Below are 27,911 nucleotides of genomic sequence, written 5' to 3' on the forward strand. Positions count from 1 at the left end.
TGGCTGGTGTTGTAGGAGGAGAGCAGTTTGATTTTCCTGATCTGAAGGTCAAGTGAAGTCATTTTTAATTAAGAAAACACAATCAGACGTTACAGCGTGAACTCTGCTATGAACCAGGAGATTCATCAGGGTGGGGTGAAGTTAGCTGGACAGCTAATAATAATAATATAATAATACAAAGGTTCTTGGTTAGAAAGCCAGTTCTCTGTAGTTTCGTGGTGGTCCGGATTTTGAATCGTAACTATCAGACATGTTTGATAAAAACAACTTCGATATCGAGGAGACTTGTGCAGTGTGAACGCAACAGTGACTCGGAGTGAGAAGAGTCATAACTATGACCACTGCCAACTTCCAGCCTACATTTGCAATGACTTCTGGGTATTGAAGTAGAATAAAGAAGTGTCAGTGAGAGGAAAGCTGTTGAGGTCACTGCAGCAGACGTTTAAGAACAGAACACTTGTGTCTCCATCATCAAGAAGCAGAGAATGTGCAGGTACAGAACACGTAGCGAGGTCGTGTCATCGACGTTAGAGACGCTCAATGACCTGGTGACGACTTCGTAACATCCAGAGCTGACACAGGAGAACAATCCTTCCCCCGGTCGCACACACTGTGGCTGTAGGGCTTAATCACATAAATGTGATACACCGAACCCCCGTGTTCCTTTCTCTGACGCTGTGTTTTCCTCTCGGGGAAGTGTTTGTGCGTTGTGTGCACTCCTGCAGCAGCATTCCTGTAACAATCTTATTACACTATAAAAGCTGTGTGATCGTCCGCTCTCGCCTGCGACGCAATCGAACGAGCAATTTTCACAGGAACAGCTGCGACACAGCACGCAGTGGATTTCGGGAAAAGTCGCTGCCAGCTAATCCAATATCAGTGAGTAAGCTGAAGCTGAGAGCTAGGGCGCTAACGGATGATCCAAAGAAATGAGTGGTGTTTGAGAGCAGAGACGCTGGACAGACCTAAAGTCTGCCGCTCCTGAAAGATTGATCACATCCATATATTTACAAAACACGTGTCAGTTACATCCATTCTACTACTGCAGCTACACTTTCATCATTTTTCAATCAACAGGGGCCCACCACTGGTTTTGCCCCGGGGCCCCCTGCTGGCGTCATCCAGTCCCCGTGCTGACACCAAGAATCCCGCTCCTGAATCGCCTGAAGATTTAAATCGTGTTTCGTCCTCTACGTGTTTCACAGAAACTCTTTCAGCAGCATTTATTTTAAAGAGCTTTACAGCCTGAGCTCTAATTAAAGGACGACGTCTTCTGTGTGTTTTACACGAGATAACATCCACATTTCATCGAGAGCTCCCTGACAGGTAATATCCTGGAGCTGCGTCCACACTGTATAATGTTGGAGTTTTTAATACGATTTTTAATGTTTATTATTGTGGCCAGTTTAACGCCAGCTTCAGTAAAATCCAGTGCTCTGCACTGTGGAGCCTAAAAACATGGGAACGCAGATCACATGAGGAAACATTAAACATTTAAAGACGCCATTAAAGACACTGTAACTGCTACTGATGAAAAACTGCAGCTCCCGACTTCATTACACTTTCTAATGGAGCTGCAGATACTTCTGGTTTAGATGTTTGATTGCTTGATGCATAATTGCCAATAACAGCTGGTTTACTGCGCACGTCACTTGTGCTTCTCATCCAGAAACTTTCTAACCTTTACACAGATGATATTTTTGGCCACATTTGATTTAAGGCTCCACTTTTTAATGACTCTGCAGAATAAAATGGTCCTTTAACGAGTTTCACTCGTCACAGTGCCTGATAAATAAAACTGCACTGTTTTATACTGAAATCACTTCAAGACTGTTGATCGCCCCCTGGTGGCCGGCTGCAGTGTAGGTCATAATCCCCACCTCCTCCGTGTTAGCAGATGGAACATGGACCATACTAAGAAAATCAAAGTCAATAATTGTTCTTCTTTCCAGAAAGTTCTCACCGTGCTGATGTGTTCAAGTGTTTCTGATGAGTTCGTTTTTCATTAGTTTAGTTCATGATACAGATAAAAAATGGCGTCATGATTGACAGCTGAGACTCACGATGGGTCAAATCCGTTTCTCAGAGGAAGCTTCATCTCCTCATCTCTCCTGCACAGACTCCAAATGATGTCATCAAGATATTAAGAGTAAGATGGCGGCTTCCGCATCCATTTGTTAGCTTCATTTCATTACTCGTCTTTTAGTCAGGGTTGGTGATTTAGGGTCGTTTTCAGTGTCAGAGGACGAGGACGAGGACGAACACTGTCCACTTCTGCTCAGAGCTGCTACTGAGAACGAAAACCAGAAGATCGAGATGATTTAATAACAAAAAAAACAACAGGAAAGAAAAGCAGGACTAAGAAAAAGGTGAGAAAGAGAAGAAAGGATTTATTTCTTGCCGGCCGCAGAATGAGGTGCACGAGGTTGAAGGGTCCTCATGGTGATAATCTCGATCTGAACCCTCTGAACTTGTTCTGTTTCCGAAGAGAAAACACTCAAGGACTGCACAACGGTTGCTGAGTGTGTGAAAGTGTGCCGCTCGTGTTAGTGTGTACATATTTGCGTTGGTGAACCTGCTCACCCTCCCATCTCCAAGGCCGTCCTTGGCATTCGCCTCACACGCTCACACAGACATCACAACACGGAGAGAGGAGAATAAAACACGGAGAGAGAGAAAGTCTCACACCGCTGGAACAAAGACGAGCCAAGAAACCCAACCAGACTGAGAGAGAAAGGAAGTTCACCCCCAGGACAAAATGTAATAATAGTAGAGAGAGAATCAGCTTTAAAGGATAAATCAGCTCGTCAGTTCTCACTCAGACCTCGTTGTTGTTTGTCGTACAGACTCACACACACGCTGATCTGAGCCCGATCGTCTCCGAGGTGACGCAGGGTAACAAAGTTTAGTCCGAGGGTAAAAACTCAGGTCTGCTGAGTCGACATTTTTCACAAGCACCAGAAACAAGAAAACTAAAGTTTAGTTATCGCGTCACTCGTCTTCACTTGGTTTGAACTCTGGTCAACTACTTCAATTATCAATCTGAAATAATGAATGAGAGAAAATCACCACGTGCAGCGTCAATCCACCAAACACATCTGAGGAAGTTCTAACAGGAAGTTCCACCTGTAAAAGCCTCGCTCGACTGAAAACACCGGAGAGAAGAAGAAGAGATGAAATGTCAGTGTGAAGGAGCAGAGAGAGAGAAAACCAGAGAAGCAAACAGAAGGTGAAGCCACAGGTGCCGTTCATGTTACTGGGAAACATATGGTGGAGACGACAATCACTGAGAGGAAGTGAACATACAGAGAGGACGAGAGGGGAGGAGGGGAGAGGAGGGGAGAGAGAGGAGAGGGGAGAGGAGAGGAGAGAGGAGAGGAGAGAGGAGAGAGGAGAGAGGAGAGAGGAGAGAGGAGAGAGGAGAGATCATGTTGTCTCGGCTACGGAGCAGAGGGGGAGGGACCTTGTGAAAATGGCGCAGAACATCGTTGGTGCCGATGGCGTTAGAGGACAAGCTTGGGACAATACTTCTGTGTACACTGTGTACACTGTGTACACTGTATAGTACGAGTGTGTACTGACTGAAGTACCTGAGATGCAGCTGCTGTCGACATTAAGCTGGACGTGAACGAATCAGCTGATGCTCTGAGGCTATTTTACTTTATTTTCTTAATAATGACAGTTGACAAACTTCTGTTTGTTCCTCCAGTTCAGGTTCTGCTGAGTCGAGCTCCACTGAACTCTGAACGAACACGTTTTATTATTTGAATCTGTACTTCGGGTTCCGTGAAGAAGAAAAGAAGCAGTTTGTCGTAAAATGATTCAAAATCAAATGTCTTCACACGTCGACTATGACACAGTCGTGGTTTGGGGACGATGAAGATGACGGTGAAAGTTCAGGGTCAGAAAAGACAAATGTTCGTGTTCAAACTTTGGTCTCCTGATTTAGAGTTGGACCAGCGACACCCACAATGCACCTCCCCGACCTTCACGTGTTTACTCGTCCTCCCACTGGCAGTGGATGTGAAAATGAAACCTTTAAACGTGGATGTAATTTCAGGAGACGGAGTTGTGTCAGCTCCACAGAGACACGAGAAATGCAAAGACACGTCTCCACTTCCTGTCTTTTCTCTCCCAGGTGAAATAAAAGAGTTCAGAGACAAAGGGAGGAGAAGAAGCTGCTGAGGTTTTCTTCTCGCTTCCTCGACGTGAAACTTCCTGCACCTGGTGACAAAGGACCACTCATCACTTTTATTAAATATACGTCTGTCGTCTCTCTTCTGTTTCCTGCTCACACACGAGAGTGTTTCTGCGGCGGCTCTTTCTCGCTCCCCAGCCGAGTGTAAAAACGCCGGCTTCTAATAGGTTATTGACGGGCGCCAGAGCAAGATGGTGACATCACCTCCGACCAATAGCTGCGCCGGCGACCGACAGACGAGAGGAAGGATGGACGGAGGGATGGAGGTGGAAGAAGAAAAAGAGCGGAGAGATGGAGGAGAGGGGTGGGGGGGGGCTTTTAATTTGTGTTTTGCTGAACTCAGCGGCTTCTGTCAGCGAAGGCAGGGAGGGGAGGAAAAGGGACGGTGATGAATGAGTGAATAAAAAGAGGGAGGAGAAAAAGAGATAGAGGACGAGGAGGGACGAGTGGGAGAGATTAAAGAGTACATAAAGGAGGTGCAGAGGAATAAAAGATTGTTTAATGGGTCCCGGGCTCGAGGATCGGTGGACGGGTGGTTAGAGGCGAGCGTTAATGAATTAGACGGAAGAAAGAAACGTCTCCATCCATCTGAGCCGAGAGGAGGAGAGAAGAGAGGGATGAGGAAGAAGTTTGAGGAATTATTACTCACGAATAAATGATTATTGATCGTTTGCATGTGTGAGAGGACGGACTGTGTCTTTATGTCCAGTCGGTCTGCAGGCGTGTGTGTGTGTGTGTTTGTGTGTGTGTGTGTGTGTATTTGTGTGTGTGTGTTTGTGTGTGTGTGTGTGTGTGTTTGTGTGTGTGTGTTTGTGTGTGTGTGTTTGTGTGTGTGTGTGTGTGTGTGTGTGTCGAGGACACAGTTCACTCTGCTACAGTCTGAGCCAACATGAGTCATCGTTTCCAAAACACAGAGTGCCCACTCTGTGTGTGTGTGTGTGTGTGTGTGTGTGTGTGTGTGTGTGTGTGTGTGTGTGTGTCCACGTAATCATCATACACATTCAAACTGTGTCAAAGTGCACAAACAAACACACAAACCCAGCAGCGATGTAAATACTCACTTATTCCTACACACTTCTATCATATATCATTGACATAATGAAAATCCGTAGAAGACGTGATGAAGGGACAAAATGTCCTCACTGCTACTGTCTTCACTTTCCAAATGTCCTCGTCTCCAAGAGTCGTCTCTCTTTCTCAGAACGTCCTCACTTGCCAAAAACGTTTTTTCGAATTTCCCAAAAAATTGTCCTGCAGTTAATCTAAAAACGTCCTAAATTTCCAACATGTCCCCGGATTCTAACATCCAGAACTCACTGGACGTGTGAGCGGCACGTGTGCGTCTTGTCCATACAGTAAATAATACATACACAAATAACTGCAACACAAAAGCACACTTGCATTTCTTCAGCTTGTTTTAGTCTTTATTGTTATCGTAGGACCAGAAGATGCACAGACTCTTAATGTTCTGGCTTTTATTATATCAAATATTCATTTGAAGAATCGGAACAGAAACCTCAGGCGACACACACGCTACCTGTGTAAACAACGATTCCATCACGGACTCAGAGTCCAAACACGTCTCCTGAAACGTTCTCACCGAACAAAAGTCACCTTCACTGTGAATTTAAAATGTCTCCACATCCTGAAAACGCTCACACTCATTACACAACACCCCCGTAATCTACAAAATGTCCTCATTTTCCTAAATTGTCTCTATTTAGGAAAATGTGTCTTCACACTTCATGTCCTCGTCGTCCGGAACACGTTTCACACATGTCGTCACTCTGAAGTTGTCGAGCTCTGGTCCTCACAAAGACACAAGCACACGCCCTCACACACACCGAGAGTTACTGGGCCGACACACTGAGCGCTGTGTGGGCACCGCAGAACCAACCGGCTAAAAAGGGCTAGCTATCACCATGGCAACCAGCGGGCCGTGTACCAATCGCAGGTCAACTTGATGAGGTAATGCTCTCCAAAGATTCTGAGACACACACACACACACACACACACACACAACATGTCCTCACTTTGATAGGAAAACATTCCACACATGCAGCAAAGCAACAAAACACAGCACATGAAAACACGCACACACACACACACACACACACACACACACACATCTCAGCCTGAGACACTCTGTACAATCCAACAACTCCCTGTTACATAACGTTGTTCCATTACACAGAGAGAGAGAGAGAGAGGGAGAGAGAGAGAGACAAAGAGACATACAGACAGTGAGAGAGAGTGAGACAGACAGTGAGAGAGAGTGAGACAGACAGACAGACAGACAGAGAGCGAGAGAAAGAGAAAAAGAGAGCGAGAGCACTGCAGCAGCTCGCTCGCCCTCCCTGCAGAGCTGTTGCATCGAGCTCCAACAAAGATCCGTGAAACCGAAGCCGCTCTGCGACACTCTGATGTTGTGATGTCACTAACTTCAGAGTCTCACTCCGTCCGACACGGTGACGACACGTTCTGTGACGATGACGTCACACCGAGCAGAGGACGAGCGTCTGCAGCGGCGTCTAAAAACATTGACTGGTTTGTGGAGTCACGTGGTTCAACTTTGACCTTCGGTGCTCGGAGCAGTTTCACCTTCTAACACACAAAGATCGTATTACAATCACATTAAAGAGAATTATTATTAAATCAGCCAGACACTCTACTAAAGCCACAGAGAGGTGACGTGAAGAACAACACCATCATTAATTATTATTCATTATTAATGTTCTGCTGTGTTTATCTCTTCACGGCAGCACCGCACCCCCGAGCAGGACAACACACACACACACACAAGATCTGCCCAGAAACAGCTCCCCAAGTTTTTACTGGTCCTCCAGACTCCCCTCGACCCAACCTGATCCAGCCACATCCTCATCAAGTCCACACACCAGGTACAGAGTGAGTGAAATACTAAATCTCTGAAAGCAAATGTAAAATGTTCCAGTCGAGTCGCACGACAACAAAAACACACACACATATGAAACGAGGCTTCTTCAAGGCTGATCCTGAATCTGAGGTTAACTTTCCAGTTTCATTCAATCTATGGCGGGGGTGCACGTGCATGCTCACGTGCAACCAAATTCCGAGGGACGGGTTCACAGTTCTAACATGAGACAGAGAATTGATGTCACATGCCGGGTACGTGCACGACTGCAGCTGAATTTATGACCGTTTGCGTGGACGATAAAAACTTTGCGGACGATAGCGTGAGCTAGCATGTTGAAAACAGCCGCACGCGCCTGCACGATGCAGCAACGCAGCAAAACACAGTGTTGTGTGTGTGATGTGAAATGATTTGGAGCATTATGAAATGAGGAGGTTATTTTTGAAACGTGTGTGATGTCATGACCTCCGAGCTTCTAACATCCTGAATGTGAGTTTTCCTGTTTTTTAATTTCCTTCATCTGCACGACTCCACCAGGAAAACACTGAAAACATGATTCTGTCCCACGTCTCTGAACTTCCTCAAACATCACACTGTCCTCGGTCGTCCGTCCTCTCCTGCTCCTCCTCCTCCTCCTCTTTCTCCTGCCGCCGCCGTTGCTGCCAAACTTTCCCTTTGTGTGCGTTCATGTGACCTCGCAGCCACTTGTCAGCACAAATCTGTGCACGGGCTCCTGCTGTGCACGTATATTCCATAGGATCTGTCCGTGCGGATCACAGCTCTTTGTGTGCGTGAGCTCCACAGTGACTGTGGGATGTCAGCAGCTGCATTTCTCTGCATTTTGCACCAGAACGTGCGTCGGGTTCGTCTCATCAGCCCCTTTCTGTCTCAACGTATATGTGGGGGTGCGTGTCAAGCCTGCATGTTCAATTCCTCTAAGTGCCCACATGTCAGCTCCTGTCAGTTAATTGCTGTGAGTATGTGAATGTCTTCAGCCTCACGCTGACCTCCCACCACTGCCCAAGGACGACAGGTGTATATATGTATATACAGTATATAAACAAATATATATACATGTATATATATATATCCAGTCTGTTTGCTGGATCTCCTGCACTAAATATATTCTCACTGTATAAGATCCAGAGACTTCTGTGTCTCCAGATCGTGATTGTTAGAAATGAAACATTAAAGTGATGCATCAGATTTTCAGTGTTTGAATCGTCGCTGTTTAATTTTTAAGCCTAAAGTCGTCCAGCTCCTCCCTAATGAAAGGAGCATTTGAAGTTTCTGATATTTCTTCTTGTTTCTTTGAGAACTAAGAACTGTCAACAAGTTAACATCTATATTTCTCATTCGTTTGCTGGTTTGATTTATGCCTCTTAAGTCCGTGGCCCTTTAAAAACATTTCACTAATCACGCCGAGTAATTTAGAAACCAGAGAATTATTTAACAATTGAAAAGAAATGTATAAATACATATACATATATATACTGTATATATATATACTGTATTTACACAGTGTTTGAGGAGCGGAGCTGCCAATGGGCTGATTCAGAGCTCGACGTGTCACAAAACTAAATTCTAACGTATTTTCAACTTTCTTGGATTCTAATGGAGAAATCTGTTTTTCAGAAAAGCTTCAGAACAGTGACCATCGTCCACTGACAAGACGTTAGATCTGTTAGATCTGTTAGATCTGAGCCGGACAGTCTCCTGCTGCTTCTTCAGAGTCCTCGTCTGAAAACAAACCCGCAGCTGCAGACACTGTGCAGGACTCTGCAGATCCAGAGTCAAACAGGTTTCACTTTGTATTAAAGGAAACAGGTGAAGACGTGTGAAATCTCTGCAGTGAATCTCCTCCAGTCTGGGACATCAGACTGTGGCTGATGTTAAACGTGTTAGTCCACCGTCCCGTCTCCTCTCGCTTCGCCTCAGAGTCGAGTCCTGGCTCTGACTTTGTGACTCCCCCTCCTTCCTCCCAAAAATAAAGTACGGAGCCAGAGCACTCCCTGGTGGTGCCAAACCTGAACTTCAGCGACTCAAACTCTGCCAACTTTTTTTTTCTGTGTGAATTTCGCCTCCTCAGCCTCGGCAGGCTGATCAGAGGAGGCTCGGCCTCAGCAGGAGTTTGTGTTGGATTAAAGAATGTGAAGCTGACGTCTGACGATGAGGCACGTGTTGCTCCTGCAGTTCATCAGTGTTCTTTAAGTTGCACCATGTGACCATTCAGTCTGACTCCTCTTTAGTTAGAAACCGTAAAACTGCTTTTCACACGAAACTGGTCTGAGGTCTGTGTAATGTTCAGTACAACATGACGGACAGTTTCTATAGAGACACAACAGCAGCCTGAGAGATGAAGATGAGTTACAGGAAGAAGTGAAGCTTTATTACATTTTCCATACGTGTGTTATTTGATTGTTGTCTGTGTGACTGTGTCTGACTCCAGGTCTGTTGATCTGAAGAGGCTGACGATCAGAGCATTGTTTGGTCCTTTCTGTTTTCATTCTCTCTCAGTGTTTTGCAGACCTGAGATCAGACCTTCAACCTGAAACAGCAGATTAACGGTGTCTGTGGTCAATATTATGACTGAAACAATAGAAACAGTGGCACGTTGGAACAGTGGTTCTGTCCCAGTTTGAGTCCCATCTTGGAGTTAATCTGAGACACTAACAGGATGAATGATTGTTTGTGTCCTTAATTTAATCCTGTGAAACGCTGGCGATATAAACAGAATATACTGTATATACGGAGCGGGCTATTGCCTGGGGCCCGGAGCTGAGAGCAGGCCCCCAGGAACTGCAGCCTCCTCAATATTTATGAGCGGATATCAACAGGAATTTGCAACGACCCCGTGGTTGGAGTTTCCAATGTGGGGCCCCCAGCTCCCTTTTGCCCCCGGGGCCCTGAAACGCTGCAGCTCTGACATTTCAAACAGTGTCGCAGAGAAGAATGTTCCGATTCTCAGCCCAACACATCGGACCCACATTTCCAAACACTCGTTCACCGAGTCAACGTTCGCGCTGTGTTCCTCTGACTGACCTGAGTCCAGAGACTGTCGCAGCTCGACGGGTCCCCCAGAGGCCGGAGGAGCTCGATACAGAGACTCACTGTTCACACCTGCACAGAGAAAACAGAGCGTTTCAAAAAAGATTCTGTGAGTCAACGTGGAAATATGTTTTTCCTCTGAGTCAGTAACGACACGTGGAAACCTGCGCTAGGACAGAATACACTGTGTTTTCTTAAAGAAGTAGTTCCAACGTGTGAATGGACGGAGCACTGTGTCCGTACTCTGCGTTTATTTCTGCACTTCATCTAAAAGCTCACGGACAAAACAGACGGAGCGGAGCAGTACCAGCAGAAATCGTAGGGGGCAGTGTGGCAAAGTTTCCACAATGGTCGAACATTTTGAGGAGAGACTAAAAGAGAGGAGAGAGGAGACATTCGCTTAATCACAGTTTCACAAACTCCTTCACGGTCGCCACGTTTGTTGTCGTTAAAAACTCTCGAGTCGACACTGCCCTCTGCTGGATGTGTGAGTCACACCTACGAAAAGTAAAGTAAAGTAAAGTAAAGTACATCGTTCATCAATTGAAACACAAAAATCTCTTTTCTTATGCAAAGGCAGAATAAATTAGCCTTTAGAGATCAAAGCCACATCAGATATTCGCCCTAACTTAAATTTTTTTATGCTAAGCTAATAGGCTAAAGGCTAAACACAACCTTACTCTGGGTTCGTGATGTCACGGGTATTCATTTTATTATTTTTGCTTTCAGAAAGTTCAGATGGACGTCAGCGTCATCTCAGAATTAAAACTCTGAATGTCCTGTAGGCTTTGATCTGCTCCTCCTCCTGCGCAGGTTTGTGTTCTCTCACCGAGTTTCTCGACGGCTTCCACGAGTCTCCAAACGACCACAGGGGCGGCGTCAGACAGAGGCTCCGCCTCCAGACCTGAGGGACAGCGAGAGAGAGAGAGAATATTATTATCTTATTATCTTTATTAATTCATATAAAAACATCTTCGCAGCGTCTCTTTATGATTCTCTTTCTTTTGACTCTTCACACTGTTCATTTATTCATGATGAACATTAAACCTTCACTTTGCGTACACAGCTTATTTTAAACAGAATATTTAGGAGGAAGTTATTTTTTTAAGTGCTGTCATAAACTGCTACACACACACACACACACACACACACAAATACTTCACAGTGCAACCTCTGTACTATTCTACTATGAATTTAAATTTAGATTCTTCCAGTTATTAGACCAACAACAAGTTTCTGTACGTCTGCAATTCATCCATCCGAACACAAGAACCTGAGTTTATGTGACTGTGTGTGTCCCTCCAGGGGGTGTGTAGTGCTGCTCGAATAACCAGCGCACACACACACACACACACACACACACACACACACACACACACACACACACACACACACACACGGACATACAGCAATGTGAAGACCTTGTAAAAGTCAGAGTCGAGTTCATGCTCAGGTCAAAACTTCACATGAGAAAGGCTGATGGCACGACCCGAAGGTAAAAAAGAACACACACACACACACACACACACAGAAAAATGTTGCTGGTCTGCATATTTTAACTATTTAAAGTGTATTTGTTGTTATATAATTCAATGGATCACAGGTGAGTGAACACTGTTACCATGAGAGACGAATGCAGAGCTTCCACTGATTTCCTTTAATAATGAATTTTTGGTCTTTTGACAGAAAATACTAAAAACTGCTGATAATGATTCAAGAGACAAAAATAATGTTTTTTTATTTGATTATCACACAAAAAGAAGAATTAACTCCTCAACACATGGTTCATGTTGTCATGTTGAAAAGATGCTGAAATAAATCTGAATAGAGTTTATTATTAATATTAATATTATTAATATTATTATTATTATTGACTGACAGTTTCCGCTGTAGATGGAAACATGTGGAAAAGAAGTGGTGAAGTTTGACTGAGAGCAGAAAAACACAAAAGAAGTAAATAAAAGATTTTCCACTGATTTTTTAATGTTTTGTTCAATAACTGAAACCTACAGATAAATAATGTGATTTCAAAACTTGAGGTGTGTTGTTGTATTTTATTTATTTCTCCAGCGTTGACGATCTGCTCATGTTGTTTTCCTCTCCTTCCTTTATTTCATCTTTCCTTTTCTCCCTCTCCTCCTCCCTTCTCTCTCTCATCATTTTTCTCCACTGCTCTCTCTCTCTCTCTCTCTCTCTCTCTCTCTCTCTCTCTCTCTTCTGCTCACTTAAGCTTTCTCACCCTCTCTTCCCGCCTCAGCTGCTGCTGCACGCTTTTGTTGTGCTGTTGACAGTTGTGTCATATCACAACACACACACACACACACACACGGCCGAGTGACATTCACACAGATTTAAACGACAGCTTTCTCACACACACCCACACACCCACACACAAACACACACACAGACACACACACACACACACAGACACACACACACGGGGATCCAATAATTGTGTTAATCATTTGTTGAGGAAATAACAACTCACTCATACCTGCTCTGTTTACAGGTGTAAAGACCTGTATCTGCTCTGATTGTTGTTTATCTGAATCACTGTTGTTCCCATTGTGTGTGTGTGTGTGTGTGTGTGTGTGTGTGTGTGTGTACGTGTGTGTGTGTGTGTGTGTGTGTGTGTGAGCAATGAGGAGCAGCAGAGGAATTTCCGGAGATATAGGTCGTGAAATGTACAGTGCTTCCATTAACGTCACTGTCACAACACATCACTGAGGCAATATCTCACAGAGAGGGAGAGGAGAGGAGAGGAAGAGGAAGAGGAAAGGAAAGGAGAGGAGAGGAAGAGGAAAGGAGAGGAAGAGAAAGGGGAAGAGGAGAGAAGAGAAGAGAGGGGAAAAAAGGGGAGAGGGGATGTGAAGAAGCATAATGGACAAAGAGGACATCATGAAAAAGAAAAGGATGGGACAAGAGAAGGAGGACAAAGAAGACAAATAGCAGGACATATGATGGGGACAGGAACATATAGAGAAGAAGAAATGAAGAGAGGAAGACGACAGAGGAAGTGAAGATAACAGAAGAGAAAACAGAGCCGGACAAAAATGAAGAAGACAAATGAGGAAATTATGAAAAAGTGAAGAAGAGAACAAAGGAGGACAAAAATGAAAAAGACACAAAGAATAAAAAACAGAGAAAAGAGACAAAGACACAAGAAACAAGGATGAGAGAGAAGAACGGAGGACAAAAGAAAAGAAAACCAAAAGAAGACAAAGAGGAAGAGAGCGAGAGAGAACGAGGCAGATACCAGCTCCTATAGAGAACGTATGGAGCTGCACACACACACACACACACACACACACACACACACACACACACACACACACACACAGCTGCTGCAGAGTCAGTGTGTGAGTCTGACCGACAGACACACAAACCATAAACACACAATAAACAATTTACTGCTAATGCACAAATGAAGTGAGAGAGACAAAGAGCCGAGAGATACACAACACCACAGAGTGTGTGTGTGTGTGTGTGTGTGTGTGTGTGTGTGTATCACCCCCCCCCCCCCCCCGGCCACTGAGGTGATCTTTCATTAAAACATGCTCCACTGCTCGAGTACTGCACCACACACACATTCCACTAGTCCACTGGCTGCGCACACAGAGACAGGTTAAGATATACACACACACACACACACACACACACACACACACACAGACACACACACTCACATGTGTGTTCTCCCCACACACAGCTGTGGTCCTGATGATCGGCGATGTTTGAAAATGATTTATTGATAAATGGAGTTGGCTTCATGAAGTCGACCCTGAACCACGGCTCTTTTTGATTTTAAACAATAACACACACACACACACACACACACACACACACTCACACACACACACACACACACACACACAGATAAAAGATGAGGTGTTGACAGTGAAGCTCATGACTCAGATATTTAAATCTCTTGATGTATAAAACATCACATTTAGGTCAAACACTTAAACACTGAGCATGAAAGATGGAGCTCATCCATAATTGATTCACAGGAGATCAGGAGCAGGTTTGATCGTCTCCGTCTCTGTCCTCTGTCCTCGTCTCTCCATCAGACTTCAGCCTCGGCTGCAGTAAGAGGCAGCTGCACCAGGGGGCAGCTGTCTGCAGACCTGCCCGGACAGAGCTGTGACTTCAGGACTGAAGCTTCATTAAAACTTATCTTAACTTACGATGAGTCGGTTTAACTGTGTTTAGTCTCCGCTTGATTTATATGATCCTCCCTGCAGCTCAAACACCGGTCAAGACGATTATTATTTTCACTTTATGTATTTATTCAGATTTGATATGTTTTATTTATTCTACTTTTTAATATATTGTTGATACTTGGAGCGAACTCGCACAAGAATTTCTTTATCTGATCTTGTGTCTTATAGCGGAAGGCGTCTCTTCAGGATCTGTGCGAACGTTTAAAAAGATAAAAACGACTCCGTGATTCAAAACGACAATAATACAACAACAAACTCATGAGCAGTGTTGGAAAATCGACGGTTTTCACTTCACTTCTTCCTGCTTCTTTTAGAGACCATGGATTTCCTCATTTTAATTTCTTTCACTGGGATTTAAATTTCTACATTTAGTTTTAACAAGTTTGAAATCAAAATTATTTATTTAAATGACTCAATGTCTCATCTGCACCAAGTTTATTGTCCTTCTTGGAGAAATGGAGATTGTTGGAGCCCCCCCCCCCCCCCGTCTGTGGTCCAGACCAAACACTCCCTCAGCGACGACCATCTCCTGCGTTTGTGTCGAGATTTGCAGAACAAATAAAAACTCTCTCGAGGTTTATGAGGTTTTTTTTTTTTGTCTTTTCTTTCTCCTGCTCTCGTCTCCATGTCAAGATGAACTGAGGGTCTGAAGAGACGGAGAGAGAGAGAGAGAGAGAGAGAGAGAGAGAGAGAGAGAGAGAGGATGTGACCTGCTGGAGCGTGACGGCTGCTTCCTGTTATCAATGTGACGGCTTGAAATGACAATCTTCCTCTCCACCGCTGCTCATCTTCTTCCTCCTCCTCCTCCTCTTGACCGTCCCTCACTCTGGTGTCTTCTTCTCTTTCTGCTGCAGCTCTCCTTCCTCTTTGTTCTGCACTCTTCTTTGTTTCTCATCCACTCTTCTCAGACTTCCCTTCTTCTTTTTTATCTTGTTCCTTTTCTCACGTCTGACACCATTTTTTGTAACGTCACACTTTTTCTTCCGGGCCGGTGGCAACATGACGAATCTGAGACGTTGACCCGATCAGCTGATTGTGAGCCTTGATAGCTTTTGATTTCTTTAGTAGAAATCATTTCAGATTCATCACCACAGAAACCAGCTCTCACTTCAACATCCCAGTCGGAGGGAGCCTGATGTTCCTCTTCATGTGAGGTGAATGTTAAACAGCGAGCAGGAAAGACCCTCCACGCTGCTGATATTAGCATCTAAGCCTCCGTAAAAACCCCAGTGAAACCTCAATCCTCCGTCTGCTCCCGACCAATCTCCCATGATGCCCTGCCTGCTCGCTCCCCGGGGAGCGCCACAAATGAGCAGGTCCACGAGGCCGGCACACACTCGTACAGGCTCACCGTACACTCGCACACACATATATGCATACATTAGCATACATGCATACACATGTTTGCATGTAAACACGGACGCTGCCTTCGCTAAAAAAAGAGGGAGGGGAAAGCACAAGAAGGCGGGAGTGAGAAACGCGTAGTGACAAAGAAGGTGACGGGAAAGTTTCAGGTATTGATTCATGAACACGCTTCAACTGTGCGATGACCAAGTCCGACCATGTGACGGCCGCTCGAGAAAACCTGCTGAAGCATGATGGAGCTGAGCTTCCACCAGTTTCATGACAATAACAAACGAGTCGTGCATCTCGGATATCGGATCAACACACGCTGCAACACGACAACCTGCACACACTCTCCTCTCGGATGAATCACTTCAGTCTTCTACTTTTTTAAATTTCTTGTGATTATTGGGTCATTTTGGACAAACGGCTCAGTCGCCAACAAAGAGCTGACGAGTCGCTGCAGCTGCTGAAAACCTGTCTTCAAACCACGGGATCCAAAACATCAGGAACAGAACCCAGAGACCGAGGAAACAGAAAATGAGTCAAGGACATCAGTAAACAAAGAGGAACAATACTGTGAAATACGAAATAATATATTTCTGCACTTCTCAAAGAGAAAACCTCGAACATCACAAACTTCAGTTCTTTATGTTCCTGTCGACCACGGTTCAACTCTCTGTGATGTTTTCATTTGATTTCAAGAAACCATGACTGAGTCAGTGAACTCAGTTTGTAACGGGTTCTTCTAACAGTAAACACAGTTCGTCCTTCACACCTCACAATGTTTTTTAATATTATAAAGCTTCTAATGTTTACATCCAAGTCTGTGTTGAAATCTGCTTCTGACAAGTTTTCACAGAATTAACGACACGTCGGATTTAGAAGCGAATGTTTTAACCACAATCCTGAAAGTCAACGTTTCTTTTGACCATTTCTGTGAATGTTTCCATCTCTTCACTGAACTGCTTCGTATGAAATATTCATGTCTTTAGTTATTTCTTCACTTTCAAGTGAGAAGTTTGAATCGCTGTCGAACGTTTTCATATCGTGCTGCATGTTTTTAGATTGATTTTCTACCCAGCATGCACTTGTCTCACATCATTTAAGTCTGCTGTATGAGAGTGAACTTGTAGAGACGGGTAATCCATCACAGAAAATACTTTTGTCACATTCATATATATATATATATATATATATATATATATATATATACGGAAATGCAGCTGTGAGCAGAGACTGTTAAAAACTCAAGGACATGTAACATGTGACATTTGGGAAAAGATGATTATCAATGCCAGAAATTAAAAAATTTAAATTTCACAGCTTTGTAACTTTGTGAAGAACAAACCTCAAAACAAATCTCATTAGGGAATTAATTACATCATTGTTTGACATTCAATCTCTACCTTAATATCACTTCTGCAGGAATCAGTGACACTGCTGACATTGTTGGATTTACATCGGTCTCATTGCACTTTATCAGGCAGGAGAATTCAATTCATCCTCTTCTTTCTATTTCCACTAACTGACGCAGATAAATCACACAAAACCAAAACCAGGAGCTGCAGGAGCTGCAGGAGCTGCAGGAGCTGCAGGAGCTGCAGGAGCTGCAGGAGCTGCAGGAGCTGCAGGCGCTGCAGGAGCTGCAGGCGCTGCAGGAGCTGCAGGCGCTGCAGGAGCTGCAGGCGCTGCAGGAGCTGGTGACGAGTGTGAACACAAAGAGAATAAACCTTCAGATTAATGCAGCTTTAACGGAGAAGTCTGGATTTCTCAGAGTCTGTTAGAGTGCACACGTGACACATGCATGTAAAGTGTCCTGACAGCTCGATGCACTGCAGCTCAAGAAAACACTGGAATAAACAAAACACATGGAGGAAACGTCTTCATCAATCAGCTAAAGGAAAACCTGCTGCAGCTAAATACTCACAACCAGAACATTTAGTGAATCTGCAAATGTGCATTAAGTGTTTTAGTGTTTTAGTGTTTGGAGTGCGCTCTGAAATCCTGCCAAGAATTCTGGGACACGATGCAGGCTCCACTGTGAGCATGAACACTGAATAATTTATCAGGAGGATTGTGTGTGTGTGTGTGTGTGTGTGTGTGTGTGTGTGTGTGTGTGTGTGTGTGTGTGTGTCTGGCTGATGTGAGACGTCTGAGTGGCCTTTATTGATTTGTTGCTCTGTTTGCATTTCTGTCAAAATAAAAACTCTAGATCAATGAACAGTTTGTGTGTGTGTGTGTGTGTGTGTGTGTGTGTGTGTGTGTGTGTGTGTGTGTGTGTGTGTGTTTGTGTGTGGCCCAGAGTGATGACATCAGAAGAACATCATGGTGGATATGAGACTACGACACAGCTCCATCTTTATTTACGATCTTTGGTCGAAACCCTCAAACTGTGAACATCAACAACACAACATCCTGACTCCGTTTACTTTCACGACGATGACAGAACAACAAAGAAAAGATGCAACGGAGCGTGTCGTCGGCCTCAGAGGTTTGAATCCTGAGGTGTCGGCTGCATGAAGCCGCCCGTCGCTCTGACCTCTGAACTCCGCCGTGTGTGTGTGCATTCGTGACGTGTGTCACATTTCACTAGTGACAATTTACATGCATGTATGCACACTGCAGCTCGCCATGCATTAGAATTCCTCTGCGTGTGTGAGACAAACCACACACACACACACACACACACACACACACACACACAGACACACACACACACACACACACACTCTGAGTGTTTCCTTGTGTGTGTTGCAGTCCTTGCAGGATCCCACCCGGCTCCAGCCTTTGGCGGAGGACTCAGGTTATTTCAGCTCGCAGTGTTTTTGCCTTTGGCTGAACTTGTCGTATTTGGTAAACTCCCATCATGCATCTGTGTTTTTATTGGCCAACAATTGCGAGAACAAAGTAGGACAAAGTGTCACAGCCAACCAGGGAGAGAGAGAACGAGAGAGAGCCAAGAGGCCAAGCCCAGAGCGAGGGCCAAACACTGTGCAGAGTGTGTGTGTCTGTGTGTGTGTCTGTGTGTGTGTGTGTGTTTGTGTGTGTGTGTGTCTCCATGGATATTTCTTTACCACAAATATTCTGTCAAACGTCAGAGATAAAAACTCCGCCTGCTGGTTCAGTGACAAACTACACAACATGTTTGTTTTTTTATCTGTTTTGTTCTTTTAAAGGAGAAACACCAGTTTTACAAAAAAACGACAAAGTTCCAGAAACTGTTTCAGAAACTGTTCCAGTCCAGAACCAGAGAGTAGAGACCATGACCTTCATATCTGTGTGTGTGTGTGTGTGTGTGTGTGTGAGATCGTGCACGTGCATACACAATCATCCATCACCCTCTGACGCACCATTACACATTAATGAGGGCGCAGGAGCCGGAGCTTTCACAACTAAACACAAACACAATGAAATGAAATCTCAACAACACACACATCAGCAGATTCCTCGTGTTTCCCTGGATACAAATGTGCTCTGATCCTGTCAACCTTCAACCGCCTCACACAGCAGCAACACACACACACACACACACACACACACACAAAACACTGAACTCAGTTGGTGCCACAACACAAAGAACGACAACACCGCCTCATCTCGTTTTTGCTCAGAAACAGAAATAATCTCCGTTCACATCAGGGACTTTAAACGATGCGTCTCTTGCTCCTGTTCTCCAGAAACAAAGGCCAAATATCTCCCACGCTGCCGCCGGGCGACGAGGCTGCGGCAGCGAGATCCAACGCCCGAGTCAGAGACTTTCACTTTTATACGTTTCCTTCAAGATTCTGTCGCTTTATGTCGTTCTTATCACACTGATGACTCTCGACCCCTCCGCTCCATCACATGATCACCACGGCACTGACTCCGACTCCACACGACATCACGAGATGGAAACGTTACAATACTTCAGTTCTACACAGGCGGAGACTCAGCGTCCGTCTTTATGAACAGTGAAACTCAACAGATAAAATAATTTAAATGATCATTTGTTTAAAAAAAATAAGTCACATAAACGGACAAATACACAAATCTCGTCCTGAGACCACACACACACACACACACACACACACACGCAGTCTAAGTGTCAGCCGCCTATTGAAGTGTGTATAATCCCCTATAGTGAGCTGTCCTATATATTGTCCCAGTAATTGTAGAGAGGTAAACAGCAGCAGCTCGCTCAGCGCTCAGGGCGTCTATGATACTGGATGTAACAGAGCTGTGGGCACTGACTCACATTAATATTTGACTAGGACTGTTGACATGCTCTGAGCGCCTGTGCTGGTCTCACACACACACACACACACACACACACACACACACACACACACACACACACACAGAGCCTCAGATCTGCATCACTCCAGGCGATCTGTCGTTTCTTTATGTTGGAACAAAGCTCATTAATGGAGGCAAAAAAAAAAAAAACAAGACAAATCTGTAAGATAAATGAGGACAGTTACACACACACACACACACACACACACACACACACACACACACACACACACACACACACGTCAGAGGAACACACAGTCTCTGTGGACACTAAATTAAAAGCACACTCACTCTGTTGTTTAAAAGGATCCTTCACACTGATCAATCATTTTCTTTCTTTTTAACCGACGTCAGAGTTTTTTATTCTCCAGGATGTTTCGATTCTGCCTCAACACAAGGAACGTGAATGAAAATCTGGGTTCTGAAGCTGAACGCATTAAAAAAAGAAGAAGAAGAAGTCAACCTTCATCTGCTGGAGGCTGAAGTCTCTGTATTTCTACATGGTATTATATTTTTGTACTTCTGTTTCAGCTATACAACGTGTCGTGACGTTCACTTGGATGTTGGCGGTCAAGGGTTAAAAGTTGTGGTGACTTCACAAAATAAGACGTCGTGTGCATCAGTGCAAACACACAAACTATTTCAACACACGATCAGAACATCTATAGTTCCAGTGAATTCTAAATCAGGGTCCGCAGCCTTCGGAGGACTCGATGTACTCAGTCTACGAAGACGTGTGTTCTGCCGATTCAAACAGAGACGTCTGCTCTGTGGAGGACTTCCTGTTTGCATCACCATCTGGTCGCACTCTTATCGTTGCCTGTTAACTTCCTGCAGCTCAACCACCCTGAGAGCTCGTTATCAATTAGCCCGAGAAGAATCCGACCGCTGGATCCTTCGTTGCTCAGGAATTTGGGGGAGTCTTTGAAATGGGGCGGCCTAGGGACGTCTTCAGATGTCTTCAGATGGAGCCTTCGGTTGGGAGGATGGAGTTTTAATTAATCTTATTAAATTTCTTTGAATTCTGAACTAGACCTATTTAACGATTCTTTTCTCGTAGGTGGACGTTCTGAGAGTCAGCGTCCATCTTTCTTCTGCTGGTGTCAGTGTTTATTTCCATCCCACCAGATTACCCATGAACATTAATTCCTTTTCCTTTTCTTTTCTTTCCAGGAAGTGTGTCTTCATCTCTCCTGTCCCCTCCTCTTCACATTAATACAGTCCTTGTTCTGTCCATCTCTGCGGGACAGTGACAGATTGCTGTTGACCTCCATCACAGCTCTCTGACCCCGTCCAGTCTTTTTCTGGAGGCAGAGCGAGCGAGACAGAGAGAGAGAGAGAGAGGGAGAGAGAGGTGGTGACGGCCGATTACAGTGAATTAGTGTGTGTGAGAATCTGACATCGTAAACCGTGTCCCTCTTCACTTCAGAGCTTGATTCACTTTGTGTCTTTTCCTCTCGAGTCTGTAGATTTTATTCATTAAGCTTCAGACTTCAGTTAAATGGAAGAAGCTCCAGTCAAACGTCAAACTGCAGAAATATGACGACTCTGTTAGTTTCATGTTTCACTGTGAGGAAAGATGAAGTTTCCTCTTCGCTGCTCTAAAAAAAAGAAACACTGCACAATCTGATTTAAAACCACGATTAAGAAAATCTAATAAATAAACTGTTTTAAGATCAAATCTGAAAGAAACACCGGCGGCTTGGAATGAGCTCTGCTCGGCTTTGAACTGGAATCTTTTCTGCAGCTCCGCATGAGAGACGGTGAGAAACCAGGAGGGAACAAAGCAGCTGGAGACAAAGAAGCTGAGCGAGTGTGTGTGTGTGTGTGTGTGTGTGTGTGTGTGTGTGTGTGTGTGTGTCTCTGCAGCTCGGAGAAGCACATACGTGAACATTCCTGCATGCAGAGTGAGCCTTCACATGAAGTGTGCTCTGAGGCGCAGAGGAGCGTGGCTGCCTTTTCTAAATATGCCAGTGCTGTAAAATGCTGATAATGAAATGAAGGAGCTGGAATCTGCCTCACAAGCTTCTCTGTGAATTATTGTTTTGTGTTGCTCGAGCTCGGGAAGCAGAAAACCACTGAACACACGTGCAGAACGTCCGCTGGGGTTCAGAGGAGCAGACGCTTCACCTGAGTTCATTCACCTCTTCACGGCTCCGATTCGTTTTCATGACGTGAAGTCAGAGAGGGAATCAGGAAGCAGCAGGAGGCAACTTTCCTAAACACGTTCATAAAAATAATGAGACTTCTGTTAGTGATGCCTGAGGGAAAATGCTTCTCCACCTCGGGGGCAGTGTCGTAAAGTTGAGCCTCCAGATTATCTCGTGATAGATTCTAAATCTTGCACAGGTGTTTAAACACTAAGAGGAGCTCCAGGATCCTCTACAGACCCACTGAGAACCTCCTGGAGGACTATGGTCACTTAAAGAACCACCACACTCTCCTGCATGATGAACCTTCTAAAGGCCTTCTAGAACAGATGTGAGGGGACCACCACAGTCCTCAAGAACCCGTACATCCCTGTAGGACCTCTGCACCCTTCACACCGACAACTGCACTTTATGTGAAGAACTTTATGAATATTCACAACCTCCAGTGAGGTTCTTAGAGGACCTCCAGAACCTCCTCATATTTCTAAGGGATCACTGAGATCTCCAATAGTCCTTCACCCCTTTAGGCAACCTTCTCACATAGCACCTTCTCAAGAACCTTTAGAACCTCCAGAAGGCCCTGAGTGATTACCAGACCTCTAGAACCTCACAACATGTTTAAAGGTTCCATAACTATAGAGGACCAGAAGAAACTTCTAAAAGACGCCTCCAATAACATCTGTTGAAGCTTCTTGCTGATATCGTGAACAGTTTGAAACCTCCCTAACCTTCTCAAAGACAACTAGAGACAACTGAAACCTCTTAAACCCGCTGCAGGACCCACTGCTCCTCATCCTACAGTCTTGGGCTCGTCTTCTCTGTGCTGGACACTTGACCGAGCACAGAAATGAATCCTGCTTGTGCAAAATTCCACTCGACGATGACTCAGTTGGATGAAAACCTGAAATTCTCCAGCGAATGAATCCAAAGTGCAGTCGTCTCTGACAGAAATTCACCGTGTCGCTCGTCTCTCAGCAGCGGGAGACAAATTCGTCTTCCCGCTCACCTGCGTCTCCTCACCTCACGTCGTTTACATGTTCCCCTCCTCCTCCGTCGCACGGTTAAAGAGCTCCAGCAGGTTTCCTGTTAAACTGAATCCCCCCCGGCTGAGCTGTGGATTAATCTTCGAGGGGCCTCCTCTGGTTGTCCAATGGGCCATTAAATTGAGAGTGAGATAAATAGAAAGACGAGGAAGAGGAAAAGCTTCATTGTCCTCTCAGCGGGGGAATCACATGTCATCTGCTGTTTCTTTTCTGTTTATTTTATAATTGAATTCATAAATGCAGACACACACACTGAACTAACTCTGAACTACCTCCTTATTCCTCTTAATGTGTTTTTCACTACGGTTTAGATTCAAGATATTTCTGCATTTTATCATGAAACTAAGAAGTTTGATATATATATATATATATATATATATATATATATATATATATATATATATATATATATATATATTTGAACTTGTGGAAACGACCTCATCGTTTCTTGAACCTGGTCAAACTTAACGAAACAGTATCACTGAAATCACAAACAAGCATCCGTCATTTTAGTTTGGATGCAGCGACAATATAAACGAAAACAATAATTTATGAAGAATGATGAAGATGTATTCGTGTTTAAAGAAGTTATCCAGCTCAGCTTCAGTCTCATGTACAGTTCGGTCCAGGGACTCATTATTACAGGGTTTGGACATAGAGACAGTTTGACACACGTCACACGAACCTCCCTAAAAGCTTCTTAAGTGAGGCAGCTGATGTCAGATGGGAGTGATGATGATGATGATGATGATGATGATGATGATGATGATATCAGCTGGTTTTAACCAAAACTAATCCTCAGCTTCAGTAGAGACATGCAGGACTTTTAAAGAGACTCATTCCTCCTTTGTCTGAAACTGGCACAAAAGAAAGATGGACGGACAAAAGAAGGGAAGTGTCAAAGACAAATACTGGACATTTCTTAGTGTCCATTAAGTGTCTTGTCAGTTTTTTTGTCTGTGAAGAGACAAACTGAATAATTTTCAATCACAATCAGTTTCATTTTCTTCTCCCTCAGGTTTATCTTCCTCTGAAAGTGAGGACACACGTGGAACATCACTGTGTCAGGATGTGTCTCATTAAAGCTGCTGTAAACTTTGACTTCGTCCTCGTCCACTTCAGCTTCCTGCTTCCAGCTGTGATGATGCTGAGATTTAATCACGTGAGCACGTCCCCTCACTTTGACTCTAACATTAAATAATTGCTTGTCCGTCTCTCTTGACGAATGTGTTATTCTGCATCTAGTTTCCCCGACCACATGGGACCAACCTGAAGGACACTCCACTCTGCTAGTTTATGTTAATGTCTTTAATTGCAGAAACATTTTAATTAATTGCTGTCAGGGGAGTGTTTTGTATTTCTGGACAGATTTTTTTATTCACATTTATGAATCACCTTGTTGGATGAACACGTCCTGGAGGTCGGGGGTTCTTCACCTCCGCATTACGGAGTCGATGGAAAGTGTTTCTTATTTTTAAAGAGTTCATTAAAAGTGTTATTTTCCATCTCTCAGTCCACATTTAGCTGTGAACGTCACATTTGCTGCAGAGAAATAAATTCAATATTTATATTTTTCTGTTGCGCTGCGGTGACCTCTGTCTTTTGCGTTAACCGACCAGAAGGCTGCGTCCCCTCCATCACTAGACAAAGAGACGTTTTAGTTACAGTTGCGTCCTCAGTTGTCTTTTTTCACTGCTGTCTTCTCACCACATCAGCTCACTGGCTAATTTCTCTCCTGTCGAGGCAACTGAATGTAATTAACCCCTTCAGTGTAGATTAGACCGAGCGCTCCCTCTTCATCCGTCCAACCTTGAGGATCACAGGAGCGCTGAGCGTCCCCCCCCCCCCCCCCCCCCCCCAACTCCAGGCTCTCGCTCTCTCATTAGCTAATTGAAATGGCTCTGGCCGGGAATGGGAGCAATATGTCGGCTTAACGAGGGAGCCGTTTAGAAGTGATTTGGGAGGAAGAGACCGTCCACAAGGAACCGAGCCGACCGTAAAAATAAAAGGATTCTGTGGAAACACATTTCAGATGCAGCAGATGACATTCACACTTCTTATAAAGGGATAAAGTCGCAGCGTAATCCCGTCCTTTCTTGGCTTAAAGTCCCTTCAAAGAGGGGAGATGGTGAACTTTAATACAACACACAAAGCCTGATAAGTCCTCCGCTCCCCAGGTTCTGTCACCTATGAGTCCGGATTTTCTTTCCCCGTAAATCGCTGAACATGAACTTTAAACTTGTTTGTACGCGAATAATGTCACAGCCAAACGGAGTCCCATCATTCTTTATCATCCTTGTGCGTCTCCTCCAGAGAGTAAAGGACAGTCCTGAACATCTACATCCAGCTGAGACATTGTCTTGACTTAACTTTAATCCTAGAGGAGCCGGACTTGAACCTGAACATTAACCAGTAAATGTCACATTAACCTCCTGGTGTCTGCCAGTACGATAAAATCATGTGTGAAGGCAAACATTTAGCTATCTGGTCATATTGTGCAATGTTGTGTGGGGGAAAAAAGATACCAGCGACTGGCGAAGTGAAAAATAATGGAGTTTTAAATCAAACCTCAAAATAAACGACTCCCGATGGTTAAAGACTCTAAACTTTGGTCTTTTCTCCAGATGCTGCTGCGTCGTGTTCCTGCTGTTTTAATGATGTTTGCAGATGTTTTTAAGACCTTTTAAACTGATGTCTGCTGCTCATTAATAATTAAAGTGGCTGTACTTCTCTTGTTTACTCAGTGATTACTGCATGAACGCAGTAGCTACGTCTTCACATCTTTATTTTTGCATCTGCTTGGTGAACTGTGCACATTAGCAGCGTTTCTAAACGTCTTTAACTGAGCAGAAGAAACTCAGCGGCTGGTGAAACAATCCCATCTCATGGTCAATTAGCAGCTGTTCAGGAGCTTTCAACCATGAGCCTCCTCTGCACACGAAGTTCCTCCAAATATCATCGAGACGTTCACATGAGAGGTTTTTACAAACACCACAAAGGAGAAGATTGTGCAGCCGATGCACATAAACACTGAACTCCAGCATTTTACTGTTCATGTTGCTTAAATAACAAACACACCGGTTAGACTGTAAGAGACAGCCACACTGCGTAGAACCAGAACCCTCAGAACTGGACCTGATCATAAAGGGAATCACTGTGTGTGTGTGTGTGTGTGTGTGTGTGTGTGTCACTGCCACACTCGCCCAGACAACAGAATCTGAAGGATGAAATGAAGAAGAGCTGGAGGAAAGAGGAGGAAAAAGCAATTAAAGCATCTTCTCTCATCCTCGCTGCTCACCTGGTCTCACGGGACGGAGCGAGCGCAAGCACACACACACAGACACACACAGACACACACACACAGACACACACACACAGACACACACACTGAGCACCCGGGGGAGAAGGAGCTGATTAGGGGTGTCAGACAGGTTTATTAGGTCTGTGTGGACGTATGTGTGTGTCTGTCAGTGGTCGGCCTCAGACAGCCGCCGCACGGCGAGCAGCACAGCTGGGTCATCGTGTTTATAATTAAGATAAGACTAAGAGGCTGCTGCTACACCTCCTCTATAATTCACATTTCTCCTCCTCCTCCTCCTCCTCCTGTCTTTGTCTGCTCCTCGTTCATCTCCTCTTTCCCTCACAGTTTTCTCAACCGCCCCCCCCCTCTTCGGAGCGGTGACGACGCACAGCTTCCCTCAGACCTCAGGTTCCTGCCACCTGTTCTGATCATCGGATAAAAGCTGCAGCAAACTAGAGGAGAATCGAATTGAGTCCAGATTTGCACCTTACGACAAACACGGGACGTTTCCGACTGGAGGTCACAGGTGAAGATTATCTGCCCAAATAATCCTGAAGTGTCGGGCGTTAACAGAATAACCTTAATGATACGGATTGAATAAGAGCCCCCACCGCACGATCTCAAATCTTAGAGCGCAAGAGCGAGAGAGCAAACATCAGAGGAAGAGAAAGAAAGAGAGCGAGCTGACCAGGAAGCGTCACCAACCAAAGAAATAACAAATAAAGTCACGTGTGATTTTCTTCTGAAGTCAATAACATTCCACACTCCAGCTCAGGAGGTGGCGCTAATGAGCCTAAAAGTTATTTGCCAACTGCCAGAAAGAAAAAGATAGCAAGACAAAGAAAAGACAAGAAGTGGAGAAAGATGAAGAGACAGAACATAAATATAATGAGAGAAAGCGAAATTAATAAATAAACAACAATATTGAATATAAAAATATGTAGCATGAAAATAAAAGAAATGAAACAGAGAGAAAAGTACAGAAGGAAAAAACACACAATGGAAAAAGACAAAATAGAGAAAGAGACGGAAAGAGAGAGAGACAGAAAGACAAAGAAAAGAAAGAGAAACAAGAAATAAATGATAATATAAAATATATGAAGACACAATTATATAATAAAAAAGGCTGCCTGTATATATATATATATAGATGTATAAACAGTGCATGTGTGGAGGAGACAATAGGAACAAAGGATGGAGAGAAGGTAGCGGCTGTGTGACGGAGGAGGTGAGGAGGAGGTTCTCTCTGGCTGGTGTGATTCCACATTTTATCTAAATCAGAATCTTAATGGTGTCCTCGAGGAGGAGGTCCTGTGAGGAGGAGGAGGTCCTGTGAGGAGGAGGACGTCCTCCTCGAGGAGGAGGTCCTGTGAGGAGGAGGAGGTCCTGTGAGGAGCAGCTGGACACTGGAAACCATCAGAAAACCTCAGTGA

The 27,911-nt window shown here is 44.5% G+C and overlaps 1 protein-coding gene across 2 annotated transcripts in view; it reads right to left on the bottom strand.

Annotated features, from left to right (window-relative positions):
• pik3r3b (phosphoinositide-3-kinase, regulatory subunit 3b (gamma)) overlaps nucleotides 1–27,911 on the bottom strand; it is a 142,595-nt gene that overhangs the window by 85,127 nt on the left and 29,557 nt on the right. For both annotated transcript variants that reach the window (XM_069522721.1, XM_069522720.1), the window contains exons 3-4: nucleotides 10,969–11,043; nucleotides 10,134–10,211 (exon numbers count right to left, since the gene is read on the bottom strand). In XM_069522721.1, coding sequence (XP_069378822.1) covers nucleotides 10,134–10,211; nucleotides 10,969–11,043 — 153 coding nt within the window. The remainder of the gene's footprint in view (nucleotides 1–10,133; nucleotides 10,212–10,968; nucleotides 11,044–27,911) is intronic.

Source organism: Paralichthys olivaceus, chromosome 3 (genome assembly GCF_024713975.1).
Source record: "Paralichthys olivaceus isolate ysfri-2021 chromosome 3, ASM2471397v2, whole genome shotgun sequence".
Classification (NCBI taxonomy): domain Eukaryota; kingdom Metazoa; phylum Chordata; class Actinopteri; order Pleuronectiformes; family Paralichthyidae; genus Paralichthys; species Paralichthys olivaceus.